This window comes from Mandrillus leucophaeus, unplaced genomic scaffold (genome assembly GCF_000951045.1).
Source record: "Mandrillus leucophaeus isolate KB7577 unplaced genomic scaffold, Mleu.le_1.0 Scaffold310, whole genome shotgun sequence".
Taxonomy (NCBI): domain Eukaryota; kingdom Metazoa; phylum Chordata; class Mammalia; order Primates; family Cercopithecidae; genus Mandrillus; species Mandrillus leucophaeus.
The window spans coordinates 484,543-499,143 of NW_012103255.1; the positions used below are offsets into that span (position 1 = coordinate 484,543).

General features: G+C 49.3%; 1 protein-coding gene across 5 annotated transcripts in view; it reads right to left on the bottom strand.

The window, feature by feature from the left end:
• KCNN3 (potassium channel, calcium activated intermediate/small conductance subfamily N alpha, member 3) overlaps positions 1-14,601 on the bottom strand; it is a 184,602-nt gene that overhangs the window by 26,340 nt on the left and 143,661 nt on the right. For 4 of the 5 annotated variants that reach the window (XM_011987430.1, XM_011987429.1, XM_011987431.1 and 1 more), the window contains exons 4-5: positions 10,130-10,271; positions 2,979-3,089 (exon numbers count right to left, since the gene is read on the bottom strand). In XM_011987430.1, the coding sequence (XP_011842820.1) occupies positions 2,979-3,089; positions 10,130-10,271 (253 nt within the window). Of the gene's footprint in view, positions 1-2,978; positions 3,090-10,129; positions 10,272-14,157; positions 14,203-14,601 lie in introns of all 5 variants that reach the window. The other variant, XM_011987428.1, reaches the window with a different exon arrangement.

Genomic DNA, 14,601 nt, shown 5'->3' on the forward strand with positions numbered 1-14,601 from the left:
GCCTCGGCCTCCCAAAGTGCTGGGATTACAGGCGTGAGCCACCGCGCCCAGCTGCTTAGCATCTTCTTGACCAATGAGCCACTCCGGCTGGACACAATGGGCCATTTGGAGAGGTCAGAGGGCAGGCCAGGCATCCCCAGGGGAAGAAAGGTGGGGTTCTCTTGGGAGCAGTTCAAAGTCAGCTCAAACCAGAGCAGGCCAAGGATGCACACATCCAGTTTCGTTTCAATTAAGGTTATGTTAAAGAACCTTTAGAAGTTCTAGTCCTGCCAGCTTTGAAAATCTTCTCTCTGTAAGAACCATCCCTCCTGTGTTGTTTATTTCCTTGAGAAAAGATATTAGATATTAAAGGGACATTTCAACAGATTTAAGTGTTCTCAGAAAAATGAGATGTTATTCAATTAAAAAGCTACCTTACATTCATGGATGAGCAATAAATATTTGTTGATTTGATTTTCAGTCCTACTTTTCAAGAAGTAAGTGGAATTGAGGAGGATGTTAGGGAATCATTTTTGAAAGATTAAAATTAGCAACCACAGTCTCATCTTCTACAATTATATTGCAGAAAAATTGTTTATTTTCCTGGCATACAAAGGAGCTGGCTTTCCTCAGCTTTATTTTCCTTTAGCGTCTGATTTACTTGGTGAAAAATGGAGAGGACAAAGGAATAACACCAAATACAAAGAATATACTTGGCTTCAAAAAGAAAACCAGAATAAACAGAGAAACTGCTAATGTCTCTACTCTTGGTAAACAGCTTATGAGAAGGCTTTGGAGGCAGAACAGCTCCCTGCCCTCACTCCAGCATGTAGTTTCAATTCAGTGAAACCTCAGTAAATTGCTTCAGGAAAATAGATGCAAGTGGATTTGCATTTGGGTGTTTCAATAACTTGAGTAATTTCCTCAATACTGAGCATGACTTTTGCACCCATTATTAGAGGGGGCTGAAAGAGAGTGGCCAAGTGGCAGAGTTCCCGGCAGGCCTTACTGTGGTAACAGCCTTCAATCACTGCCATCGTGATGTGACAAATCATGGCTTTTTTTGGTGCAGCTGATAGCTCAGGGCCGTGATGTACCAAGTACAAACACTTGAATGTCAACAACATAAGAATATTTGCCTGTACCAGTTCCTTTTAACATCTGTGAAGGCTCTTTACAAAATCCAATAAATGTAATCAAAGACCAAACAATCAAACACCATAAATAATTCTGCTGAGAAACTGGAGAGGCCTTGGCCACTGCACACTCTCCCACTGCCTTCCCCGAGAGCTCACTCGCAGCTCCCTCTGTCATTCTCTCTCTCTCTCTCTCTCTCTCTTTTTGTTCTTCCTTCCTGCCTTTGTCTCTATTTCTAACACATTGTTGCTGCGATGCAACATTAATCACTGAATATTTTCTGTAGCTTTCAAAAACCCAAAGCAACATTTGGTTGCTCATGGGTTCCTTAACCTACTTTAGTCCTAAATGAAAAAGACTATGGAGGCCAAGACACGGACACAGGGTTTTAATTCTGCCTCGTCTCAGAAAGAGGACAGTCTTGCAGGAAATCATCTTACTCACCTTCCTTCAGGCTGTAGTTCTAAAGAATTTTCCATAAAAGCTGTCCTTGAATAAACAACTCCTGCCTTGCCCATTTGGCTTGCTGTTATTCTGGAAGGCTTGTATCTGTCTCTTCTAAATGGGCCTTTTCGTCTCTGACAATTCAGTGGGGTATCCAACTTTCAGCAGCAAATTGGTCTACCCATTCCTGCATATTTTCAGATTTTCATCTTCCATAACTACTTTCGTAATGGTTCAAGTGAGAAACGTTACCCGGAAAACCCAAAAGGGAAAAATTGGATGATGACGTTTTGATGAACAATTTTATTTAGGAATGTGGGCTCTACTAGAATGATTCCTTTTTTTTTTTTTTTTTGAGATGGAGTCTTGCTTTGTCACCCAGGCTGGAGTGCAGTGGTATGATCTTGGCTCACTGCAACCTCCACTTCCTGGGTTCAAGTGATTCTCCTGCCTCAGCCTCCTGAGTAGCTGGGACTACAGGCACCTGCCACCATGCCCAGCTAATGTTTGTGTTTTTAGTAGAGACGGCATTTCACCATGTTGGCCAGGATGATCTCAATCTCTTGACCTCGTGATCTACCTGCCTCAGCCTCCCAAAGTGCTGGGATTACAGGCGTGAGCCGCTGCGCCTGGCCTAGAATGATTCTTTAAATGATTTTTTTTAAAGGATTAGACTTAGGTACATTTTCAATATACTTTTATAGTTTTAGGTACATTTTCAATATAGTTTTGCCCTTCCTAATGAGAATCCTGAAAATATTTGAGCATAAACAAAAAACATTGCCTCATACTGGGTGATTTTCATCAGGCAAAGGGGCAGGTTATACCATTGTAGGCTATTAATTAAATTACCAGGAAAATTATTTGGCTGCCTGAACCATGCACAGCGATCGAACAGAAGGCAGGAACCCATCGTGTGAAGATGCTGTTTCCATTTTGTGTCTGGGGCTCCCTCAAACATGCCCTTTAAAAGCCTGGTGCAAACCCATACGACATGACCATTTTCTTTCTCTCTTTCTTTCTTTTCTCTCTTTCTCTCACTTCCTTTCTGTCTTTCTTCCTTTCTTTTTGAGATGGAATCTCACTCTGTTATCCAGGCTGGAGTTCAGTGGTGCAATCTTGGCTCACTGCAACCTCCGCCTCCCGGGTTCAAGCAATTCTCTTGCCTCAGCCTCCTGAGTAGCTGGGACTACAGGCACCCGCCACCATGTCCAGCTAATTTTTTGTAGTTTTAGTAGAGATGGGGTTTCAGCGTGTTAGCCAGGATGGTCTTGATCTCCTGACCTTGTGATCGACCCACCTCGGCCTCCTAAAGTGCTGGGATTACAGGCGTGAGCACCTGGCGGACCATTTGCTTTCTCATTGGCTTCCACTGTGGTGTTAAATCCCCCATAAGACATGGCTGTGTAGCATCTTACCCGCTTGGTGAGCTGAGTGTCCATCATGAAGTTATGAACATGCTTCTCTGCTTTGGTGAGTTCCAGCTTTCGGGCCACCACGGCCACCACAAGGGCAGTGCAGCCTGCACCCTGTGGGGGGACATCAAGAGGACCAGAGGGGAAAGAACACATCATTAAGAGGCAAGACGAGAGACTCAACACGCCTGGCGCCCACGGGGGTAGTTTCCTGGGAGTGGAGTGGGAACTCGAGCTCTCTGGCTGGTCATGACCAAGCCACAAAATCTGTCGAAATCTGTCAGGACTCTGATGTCCTGACCCACAGAGGGGTCTGCAGTGCCCCTTGGGTTGTGCTCTGCAGCTGGCTTCTGGGAGGCTGAACTAGCCAGTTTCAATGGAGAAGGAAGCTGGGTGGTGCTGAGACTTTGGGGGGTTTAACCAACAGATAAGCACCTGGCCACCTGCCACGCTGTGTAGCGGAAGACAGAGGGGCCAGCACACACGGGCCCTCTCTCCCTCAGGCAGGTCTCCATCCCACTGCCAGCTCTAGACCAGCGGGCCCGGGAGGAAGGCAGGCAGGACATCAGCTGGGTGCAGATGGAACACCTGTCAGTGGCTGAGAGTGTTCCTGAAAACAATCTAATGAAGAGCCAATACCTTTCCCCAGGGCTTGTTTCACAGAGGGTACCCAGGTTGGCACGAACACATGCACTCAGTGACTGTGCTTGCTCTGCGGTTGGGCTTTTTCACCTGAGGGTTTACGCTATGACTCAGCACAAGGAATCGGTTCCTTCCTGCCTTCACCAGGAGGCTCATGAATTCACCACCATGCAGAGATTTTAAACACAACACCACTTCTGCTAGATCAAAACCAGGATTTTAAGTGAGCCCGCAGCAGACCCTTGGGATTTTCCGGAACAGCGATCCTAGTCTGCTCGGTAGGTCCATGCCAGGGGAGCCCGGGAAAGGGTGGGCAAGGAAGCAGGCTCTGCTGAGCCCCAAGAATGGTGAGACTCACTTTTTCTGTCCTAATCCTCTGGGTGCATGCTTGACTGTCTGGGAAATAAGCAGGGAATTCCCTGCACATTCCAACATTCTCCCGACACATTTTAAAATCATCTTCGCTGGGCTTCTTGGTTGGCTTGTGAGCACAGGGGGACGTCGAAGACTCACTACTCCCCTGGCTCTTTGGCAGGCAGCGGGAATCAGCCCCCTCCTTCTGCGAGCGGACTCTCATCAGAGACCATCGCCCTCTACCTGCACGCTGTGCCCTGCGCTGCCCTGACCGCCACTCATGGAAAGAGATGATGAACTTACTAAAGCCAACAACTGAATCCTAGATGTCAAACAGTAATTCTAGTTGCTACAGAACCCAGTCTAGCAGATGAGGTCCCAGACTGGAAGGAATCTGTCAGTAACATTTTTGGCTCATCAGGTCTTACAAAATGTGTGAGAAGCAGAAAAGAATGTTTTTCAAAGGTACTATAATCTATAACCGACTTGGAAGGAATGCATATGGGTGGATCCATTCCCTACTCTCTCTTTTAGAATCTCTTTCTCTCTTTATCCCACAGGCTGACAAAGGCTAGCCTGTGTGAAGTTTCGATGTGGTTGAAGTTCACAATGCTTTCTCCTCGTTTCCCACAAGGGTCCCCATTAAAACAATCTAGTGTTTCTCAGTACATTGGTTGGCCTTTTCACAAAGTGAAAAGAACCAAGTCTGTGTGAACTTTCCTATTCTGACCTCATTTTCCTCTTTTGTTCAAGGATGGCTGTGTTTTTTCAGCTTCTGTGACTTACAGGAGACTGTGCCCAGTTTTCAAAGGATCTGGGCAGTTGCACAGCCTGGTCTGTAGCTGTAATCAATCTAGCCAGGCCTCCAAAAGCAAAAAATAGCTTAAAAGAAGCCATCCTAGAGGGAAGATGTGTGCTCCCTTCCCCTCCACCGGACAGAGTGTCATCCCTCTCCTTTATATGGAGTTCCAAAAGTACTTTGGGCTGAAAGCCTAAAAAGAGGGCTATATCATAGCATTAAAAATGGAACATCAGATGGAGAGGGTTCTCCCCAGGCTCCATTCTCCCTCCTCTTGCTGGGCCCAAGCAAAACTGTACTTAAATCATCCCTGAAAGCTGAGGTCCAATGGGCCTGAAGAGGGAGCTTCCCTGCACCATGCTACTTTGAGAATGTAATCACAACAATCAATCATCCACCATTCCAAATTTCCAGGGTCTAGATGGGGTGTTTCACAGCTCCTGCCATGGCCCGCACTTTAACTGGCTGAATGCAGGGGGGCTTTTAATTAGAAACTACAGTGTTTTATCTAAGGAACCATCTGTCTCACATGAGGAAGATAAATTTCTCTCTGGAGGCAGGACAGTGGACTAGATGGCACTTCCCAGTTTCTTTCAACGTAAAGATGTCATGACTCCCTTGTGAGTACCTCTGTAGAGGATGCTGCATTCTTAACCCTTAATTCCAACTTAAATGGATGCTCTCAGCTTCATTTTTCCATTGACTGGATGTAATTGGGGCAGTCACCAGTAATGACACCTAACCTGGATTAAGAGGCAACCTCATAAAGATGGGGCCAGACATCAGCAGCCTTCAGAAAGTCGTGGAGGAATGCTGAAGCCTAGACTGCTGAGCCTCTGCAGACTGTGCGGCGTGTGCGGAGGGAAAATGAAGAAGGGAGAGAAGACAATGGGAACATGAGAGAAGAGGAGGGGAGGGGAGGGGAAGGAAGGAGAGAGGAGAGAGAAGAGAAGAGAAGGGGAGGGGAGGGAAGGGGAGGGGAGGGGAGGGAAGGGAAAGGAAGGGAAAGGAAGGGAAGGAAAGGGAAGGGAAGGAGAGGGGAGAAGAGAAGGAAGGTGGCTGCAGGGAGAGGTCAAGCTGGGCAGAGAATGAGATGGGGAACAAGTTGTGTTGCATCCTAAACAGCAAGGGTCAGGGGGGTAAAGAGAGAAGGAGGAGGCTGAGGAATAAGAAAAAATGATGGGCTGATGGGATTGAGAGAGGAAAGAAGAACAAGGAGCCTAAGGCTTGAGCCAGAAGTCAATGGTCCATTTTGGCCCTTTAGAGGACATGAAGGAAGTGCCAAGGGATCCCACCCTGCTGTGTCCATCTTCAATTGGTATAAGACTCACCTGTCCCCTGGGTCCCCTTTGGGATGCTGGGCCCTTTCACTTAGGTGAGTTAATAGTCTGACAGGCCACAGGGGCAGCCTGGCAGTGCTGTGTCACGTAGCAGTGATGCAGGTTAGTTTTAAGAGACAAATCGTTGAGGGCCTGGCTAACCGTGGAATCTTGGAAATGGCTGGTGGGCAGAGGGAGTGTGTGAGGAGGGAGGAAGCAGGATGGGAAAGGGTAAACAGCTGCTGCTATGACTTCCCTGGGGTCAGACTGGGGGGAAGAGCCATGACTCAGTCTTTTGCTTTCAGATATGCCAAGTCCTGAACCACAGGGGACAAAACTAGAGTCCCTGGATCTGCTCTGTCCGACTTCCAGTTCTGTGGGAAGAGGGAGGAGATGGGGTCTACTTCTGATGAGCTGGAACTTCCCAAGGCATGTGGGCGAGCAGGGAGCACCGAGTGCACGGAGGGAGGGTGACTGGGACGGGGTGAACACGCCTAACTCTAGAGATTCGGACCCAAATCGGGACCGAGACTCCTCCACACCGGTCCTCCCACCTCTTGTTTTCAAGAAACATTTTCCAGCTGGAAAACCTTAGAAGCTGGAAAAACAAGTATCCCAAGGGGAAAAGTATGAGGTGTTCTTAACTAAAGAAGCATAAAATAAAATAAAACACAAATGAAAGTGACAAATGGAGGAGGGAAGCCTGGAGGATTTACAGTTGGATTCTGTTTCTGCAACAGATTCCATGCAACAACTAAAATAACATCAATTGGTTTGAAACCAAGGTGTTTCGGGAGAAGCTCATCTTCTAAAACTGACATTAAGCAGATGTCTTGCTGAGCCCTCTTTTTGCCTCCTCCCAAAATGACTCAATTTGTGCTACCTTTTACTTCATCATCACTTTCCCTTGGCAGTTCAGACGCATCTCTCATGAGGCCACTGGGGAAAAGCTCAGCGTCCCTGCAGACATTGGAAGCTTTTGCCTGTTTGTCCATAACTCATGAAGGGTCTACAGAGTGAGTCCAGCTTTAGAAAGAGGCTAGATTGAAACAAAGTTATGCCAAGCAGCCTTGAGGGGCTCTGGGGTCTTCCAGATGCCTGCAGAACCAAAAGGTCAGCATTGCACATATTTTACGTTGCATTGTCATTTCTAATTCTGGATACTAAATATTGACAGCTTTCTGTCTACTGTGTTGTCACTGTGATCATGAAAAATCCTTATGGAAAGATGCTGGACTTTAATGTAGCTGCTTTTGTGGGTGAAATCTCTCAAACACACCAGGTCTGTGCCAGCCACGGCAAGTTGTTCAGACAATTATATACCCTGCTTAATGGCTGATAATTACATCGTTACTGGGATTGCCAAGAGAAAACAATGATTAAGACTATTTACAGGCCACACACACACACACACACACACAAATCCTTCCTTTCCCTTCCCAAGCAGGCCTTGCCTTGGCCTTCATGGTGTCCATGGTAACCAAACAGGAAGCCCTACCTTTAGTAAAGGCACTTGCAATAATAATTGGGAGCTATACATAGTGTTGGGAGGTTGGGAGGAGGAGGGGAAAGGATCCTCAGCAAAGTGAAACCCTGGCTAGGAGTGACTCAGCTAGAAAAATCACATTTGCTAGAAAAATGCCACCAGGGTTCCTCACTGTGGCTGACCCCAGAGTGAGGCGACTGACTTTAATTTGGGTGAAAAACACTGACAATGAATAGAGGAAACCTCCCTGTTCCCGTATATAGAAAGGTATATATTTATGCACAGGGTTTTGTACAAAAAGAGATGAAAGGCCTGGGCTGTATTTTTCATATGGAAGGTGGGGATTGGATTGGGTCCTCCTCATCCATTTGTTCTTTCCACTTTGATCACACCTCAATCCACAGGGAACGGAACACTCCCTCTGGGGGAGCGCTGCAGAGCCAGACAGCAAAAGGGGGTGCTGAAAGACAAGCAGCCCCCGGACCCCAAGGAGAGGCAGGGGTCGGGCAAGGGTCTCGCCTGTTCCGCTCAGCTGTGCCAGAGTAGAGCCAGGAGATGCGAAGTCCAGGAACCAGGAAGCCGGGTCCTTAGGGTGCTGCTTCTTGGATGGGGCACAGCTATGTGCTGAGAAGGAGAAAGTCTGGTATTTTAAAATAACAGAGGCTCCCCGCAGGGCCCATCCATCTATTGGCAACCCTGTTCTGTACCAGCCCTGGCTGACAGCTGGTTCTGAGGCACAAAGCCCACACCCCAGGAGTGGCTCTAAGAAGGAAAGCTTTGGCCTTTGGTGGCATTTCATTCTTTTCTGGTAAGAAGCATCTTTCCCTGGTTTCCTCATGACAGTTGGTGCTATGCCAAGACAAGCTCCTACTAACCGATGGAAGATATTTGTTCTAAAGCCTTGCACTTACCCATGATTTATCACAACCCCAGCGCTAAGCTTTTTGTCATGAGCTGCTGTCGTAGGACCTGCTTGCTAATAGGGACCTGCCCTGGACTGGAGTCAGAAAGGAGGAGAGAGCCTGGCCCCCTCTTGCTCAGCAGGCCGACTGCCCCAAGCCTTGGTCTGACTGTCTGGTCCACCAATATCAGCCCCAGGAAACCAACGAGGCAGACTGGGGTGGGGAGTGGGGGCAGCCCCCAGACCTGCGGCCCTCCCTTTCCACTGCAGAAAGCGGTCACTGCCCTTCCAGAAAGAGGGTCTTCATCTCTCTGGGAGCAATGGGGGTGATGAATGGAATCTGAGGGATCACTGCAAGGAAGGATTTTCACAAAGGTGTGAGGGGGGCTGTGGAGTGGGGGTTGTCCTTGGGAGGGCTGCAGTCTCCAGCCATGGAGACCCAAAGCCACGCCACCAATGGCCTGTCCACTTCTCACCCCGCCACCTCCCCCAGCACTACCCAGGCTTAGATGTGCTTTCCTCTTTCAGCCTCAATTTCCGCCTCTGAAAAAAGTGTCCAACCCTGCTCTGACACTGTTCTAGGATTCCAGGATGAAGGCCAAAGAGCAGTACTGCCTGTCCTGGACCCAAAGTGCAACAAGACCAAGGGAACACTTCACTAATTTGCAACTGAAGGACACTGAGGACACCACCAACACTGACCGGTGTGTGACCGCTTCTCGTTTTCAAAGCACTTGAACATAAATCATTGCATTTGGTCCTTGCACAAGCCAGTGGGGAGGGCAGGGCAAGCCCTCCATCTCTACTTTCCCCTGGAAGATGCTCAGGCCCAATAGGCAGAGTGCCTGGCCCAGGGTCCACAGTGAGCAGAAACTCAGACCCCACGTCCCTCTCATAAGGCACACTGTGGTGGCCATGTGACAGGTGAGAGCGTGTGCCTCTGCGAGAGTGTCAAGTGTGGGTCGTAGGGCACTGGGCAAGAGAGATACACCTTGAAAGGGCACGGCACACCTGCTGGGCACCTGGGGATGGGATCACAGCCTTGCCGAATGCCAGTCCTGCAAAGCACTTGGCACTTAAAGCCCAGCCCCACCATAGGCAGAAGTGGAAGCAGAAGCCTGGGAAAGGCAAGAGCCAGCCCAGAGCCACATGGCCAGCCCCGTCCAGGACACAGGTCCCAAAAGCCAACTCAGTGCTCTTTCCCCAGTCCCTGCTTCTGTGAGTTCCAGCTAAACATGATCAGAAATGGTGCCAAGGTCTGTGGGACCAAGGGAACAGGAAGGAGGACAATAAACTGCAAGCCCCAATGCTCACTGGAGGTGAGCAAACTGGGGGGCTGCACAGCAGTGCAGTGGGCATCAGAGCATCGGGCCAGGACCAGCTTCACCCAGCCGATTTTGAGGGAGCTGTGAATAGACCATTAACTGCCAGGAGTCCAGGTCTCATTCTTACCTTAGAAAAGTCAACTGAAAAGTGAGAAACCATTGCAGATTTCCCACCTGCCTTTTTATGTATAGGGGACACACACGCAGGTTGGTTAACTAACAGCCGCCCCCCACGCTGTGGCTAGGAAGGCCCCTATGTGCTTGCAAGAAAGAGTTCTGCTCTTTGCCACATTTTGAGGGTAGGGAATGGGCAGAGGCGGGTACTCACCATGATGCCAGTAAGGAGACAGACACCTTTCCCACAGTATGTGTGGGGCACCATGTCCCCATAACCAATGGAAAGGAATGTGATGGAGATGAGCCACATGGCACCCAGAAAGTTACTAGTTACGTCCTGCTGGTCATGGTACCTGCCGAGGGGAAGACAGGAGTTAGTTGATGAACAGCCATTCCCGGGAGTAAGGGCTGTGGGCAAACCTAGAGGGGGGAAGGAAATGAGATATTTGGCTGAGGAAGAGGCAGCAGTGACAGTGGCTCACACAGATCTCTTTAGGCTACTGAAGGGGCTGCGACTGTGCCCACCCAGGTCCCACCTGCAGCCCCCCATCCCGTTGGCCTCCTGCCATGAGCTTGGTCCCAGAGATCAAATGTTTTGTCATGATTTGCACCTCATTGTAGACACCCTTTTAGTGTTGGTAAGATAGCTTTGGATGAAATCATGCAGTAATAAAATTCAAATTTTCCCTTCCAAGTCGACAGTCTAAATGTATGTGGATGTGATTAATCTGAAATCACAAGCTCCTGAACAGGGAAAATGTCAAAAAAAATTATCAAACATACTCAGCGATTTCCTCTAAGAAAGTTGAAGCATTTCAAAGACTGGTATCTCCCGGGGGGTCTAGAGGGAAGCTGTGGTGGCTGGGGCTCTCGTGGAGCTATCTCTAGAGGGGGCTCTGGGGTGTCCACAGAGACCTCCCTTTCTGAGTCAGACAGGGACTTGTACTTGCCCCGCCCTGAGACGAACCAGCTGGAAACATCAGCACCATTTCCTCTCCGGATGCCTATTCCACCTCATCCCCTTCCTCCCTCCCTTCAACCCCAACACCAAGGCCTGCTGCATGCCAGGCTCTGTGCCAAGTACTGAAATACAGAAATGAACACCACACAGCCCCTGCCCTCAGAGACTCAGCCCAGGAGAGGGGTTTGTCAAGGAGGCAGGCATCTGCAGAGGGGTGCAATCAGGGGGTGGACAAGGTGCCCTGGGGATAGAGGCAGAGGGCAATGACCTTGACCCAAACACATGAGGGTCCACAGAGGTGCCACAGAAGAGCAAGGCTTGCATTTTCCAGGCAGGCCCAGAGGAATGGGTGCTCTGGGCAGAAGACCCTAATGAAAGCCCAGGGCTTATACAAAGTGCAGCAAGGGAGCTGGTTGCAGGCTGGGTGGCAGGGCTGGTGAAGGTGGATCCTCTTCCAAACCGTTCTCTAATGGGATCAGCCTGAACAACACACAGTAGACTCTTCATTTTATAATGTAGGGCTTCACTTCTTGATAAAATCTCCTCTTAGCCACTTGGAGGCCACTGGATGGGGAAGCTAAAAACAAAGGGCCAGGGAGACCAAACCAACTAGGTTGGATAGAGTAGAAAGTGATTTAGGAACCTGAATCTATGGAAGTCAGTTACCATCAGGGCTTCCATCAGTTAATGAACACAATGTGCCGGGACAGGCCTAGCACAAGGAGGTCCCTGGAAGGATTCGCTGCCATCATCAGGGATCTCCACGCCCCCACAGGGTCTGTGCCCAGCGAGTGATAGGCAAACGCTGCTTTTCCTTCCCTTGCCACCTTAGGTGAGGCGTGCAGGGCAGGCTGCATGTATAGGTGCAGCGAGAGATGGGCCTGGAAGGAGGCAGGAGTTCAGCCAGTCAGAAAGGAGACAGGGCCATCAAGTCAGGGAGCAGCAAGAGCACAGTATGATGGATACTGTGCATGTATTGAGCACCTGCTGTGTGGCTGGCACTTTGTACGTGAACATTCTAATCTCACAACAGCCTTTAAAGTATTTCCCAGGTAAGCAGCAGGAGGCACAGAGACACTGGGTGACTTGCCCAAGGACACACAGGAAGCAAAGCCCATGCTCCTTTCACTGTTTCACTCAACATCAGAGGCAAAAGCGACTGGCATGTGTCTTGGGGATAACGAGGAAGCTTCGGTGAGAGGAGATCGCCTGGGCTCTAGTAGCAGGCGACCAGGGGGCTTCAGAGACCAGGGGTCAGATTTACGAAGGCCTGGAATTCTGGGATAAGAAGCTTGGATTTTGCCTTAGAGGCCTTAGAAGAGATTCTGGGTTCTTGAGCACAGGAATGACAAGATGACACAGCTTGCTGGGAAGAGTGGTCTGCGGGTGGCGAGCAGGGTATTTGAAGAGACAGGACACAGAGGTGGGGTGGCCAGGCAAGAAACAGGTGTGCAAAGCTGGGACAGAGACGCAGGCCACAGCCTTTCTCACCCACCGGAGCCCAGCCCCAGCAGAGCCCTGTGAGCACATCAGTGGTGGGCTCTCCAGCCCACTTGAGCCCTTGGCCAGCAACTGGGGACCCGGCGGGTGGCATGGCATTAGCCTTTTTGTGGCTGTCTGCACAAGGACATGGGTGTCTGGTACTTCTGGGGACATCTGAAGAAAAGATACCCTCTCCCCAAAGCTCTGCTGACGAGATGGCCTTGGCTGCCCTCTCCATCTGCTATACTTGCTCCCCAGGGATGCTCTGTTACCACCCTGAGGGCCCCTGGCTGGCTGCATGGGCCTCATTTCCCCCAGCGGGGCCTGCCTTTGCTCCCCTGGCTTTTTTTGAGTACACAGGCTGGTGGCTCCCAACTCGGATTCCCGGGATTGTGTCTACCCCTGACTGTGGCCCAGCGTGGCAGCCCCTCCCAGCTCTGCTGTGGCCTTCGACAGGCACCTGCCTCCCTGCCTGCTCGCTCTGCCCGCTAGGCCTTCAGGTCAATGCAACCCCTCCCCTCCCAGCGGGCTGCCCTCTGGCTGGAGGGATGGCGGCAGACACTGACCCTCAGACCCTGTGCTGAGACAGTGGTGAAAACATCAGACTTTAGCTTTTCTAAAGCAAGACTTCAGTGACTGTGGGAGGGGACACAGAAGGGAGAAGACGTAAAGGCAGCTCCATGCCACAAGCTGGCAACACATAAATGTAGTAGAGTCACAGCCAGGGTCCTCAGTTCTTCCAAAAAACATTTTCTGGAAGACAAGTCTTGGGTAAGGTCTGAGGAAGCGTGGTTGAGGCAGTTTAGCAGTGAGGAGTTGAGCTGAGCCAGTGATCTTGGGCTGGGCTGGGCTTGCCTGGCTTGGAGCTCCAGCTCCAACGTTTAGTAGCTCCATGGCTGTGGGCAAGTGACGTACCCTCTCTGTCACTCAATTTCCTTATCCGCTGATGGGAGGATTAAGTAAAATAACCCATAAGCAACACCAGCACAGTGGCTGGCCCAAAGTAAGTGCTCACTAAATGTCGGCCATTATCATTGTTGAGAGGGCACAGGTGTTATCAGTCTGAGAAACAATAGACAGAAAAATACAGGGGCATGGATTTACACGTGCAGTGGAGTGGTGAGGCATTCATGAAGATGTCTTGAAGTTTAGGCTGGAGAACTATTTGATACAGATACAAAATAAATCAACTGTAAGTTCTTGGACAAAGAAAGGACATGAGACACTTGGTATCTGAAAATTCTTCTACATGCAAGACTGACTACAGAGGTCAGGCCCCAGATAAGGCTGCTAGAAGCTTTGCAGGTGTCCAGGGAGAAGCAATGGAGAGCCTTGAATACCTAAGTATGAAGTTAGGGTTCAATCTGTAGCCCATGCTCTGTCATATCATGGGTTTTGTTGTGCACACGGGTCTCCACAGTCCTCCTTTCCCTGTAAACTCTGAGGATTAAACTCACGCTCCCTGGCTGTTTGACTGCCCCTCGGATCATGGAGCATCCTATTCATATGTGGGAGGATGCCAAGGTAAAGAGATTAGAGACCAAAGTGGAATTACATATAAATTATATTCTTGTGGGTTTCTTTTTTCATTCACCGTAATAAATTCCTGTGGGTGCTAACTGTGTGTGCTGAGCAGAGGAGATGAAGGTCTTGAGAGTGTCCTTCGTTGTTTGTCAGCCTTCAGTGATCGCTCCTCTGGTGGGGGCTACAGAAGATGCTGAGATGAATTGGACATGCACCCTGCTCTCCAGTGGCTTGGAGCATCGTCATGGAGATAAGACATGCATGTAACTCACCAAGCAGGAAGTGATGAGCCAGAAGGCTGGGCTGGTGATTCAGGACTGTGGGAGTAGAGAGGAGGGAGAAAAGGTTTCTAAACCTATTCACAATTTTAGAGCGGTTTACACATGTCACAAATTCACATACTAATCTCGTGCTATTTTTTGCAATCGAAAATTGGGGGGGAGGGATAGCTCCATGTTTTTCTTTAAAGGCTGAGGAGGAAAAGATACAATTTTTCTTTGAGCTCAAGGGTAGTTATTACAGTTACTGATTTATCTTTCAGGGTGTGGACTATGGATTTTTTTTTTTCACTTCTTAACATGAAATAAATGAGAGATACAAATGACTATATGACTTGGCAAAGATGGTAGAGACGTATGTCTACTTTTGCTCCCTCAAATCCCTTACAGCTCAAAATTGTTAGTCCCCTACTTTTAAAAATAAACAGGCAACCAGGA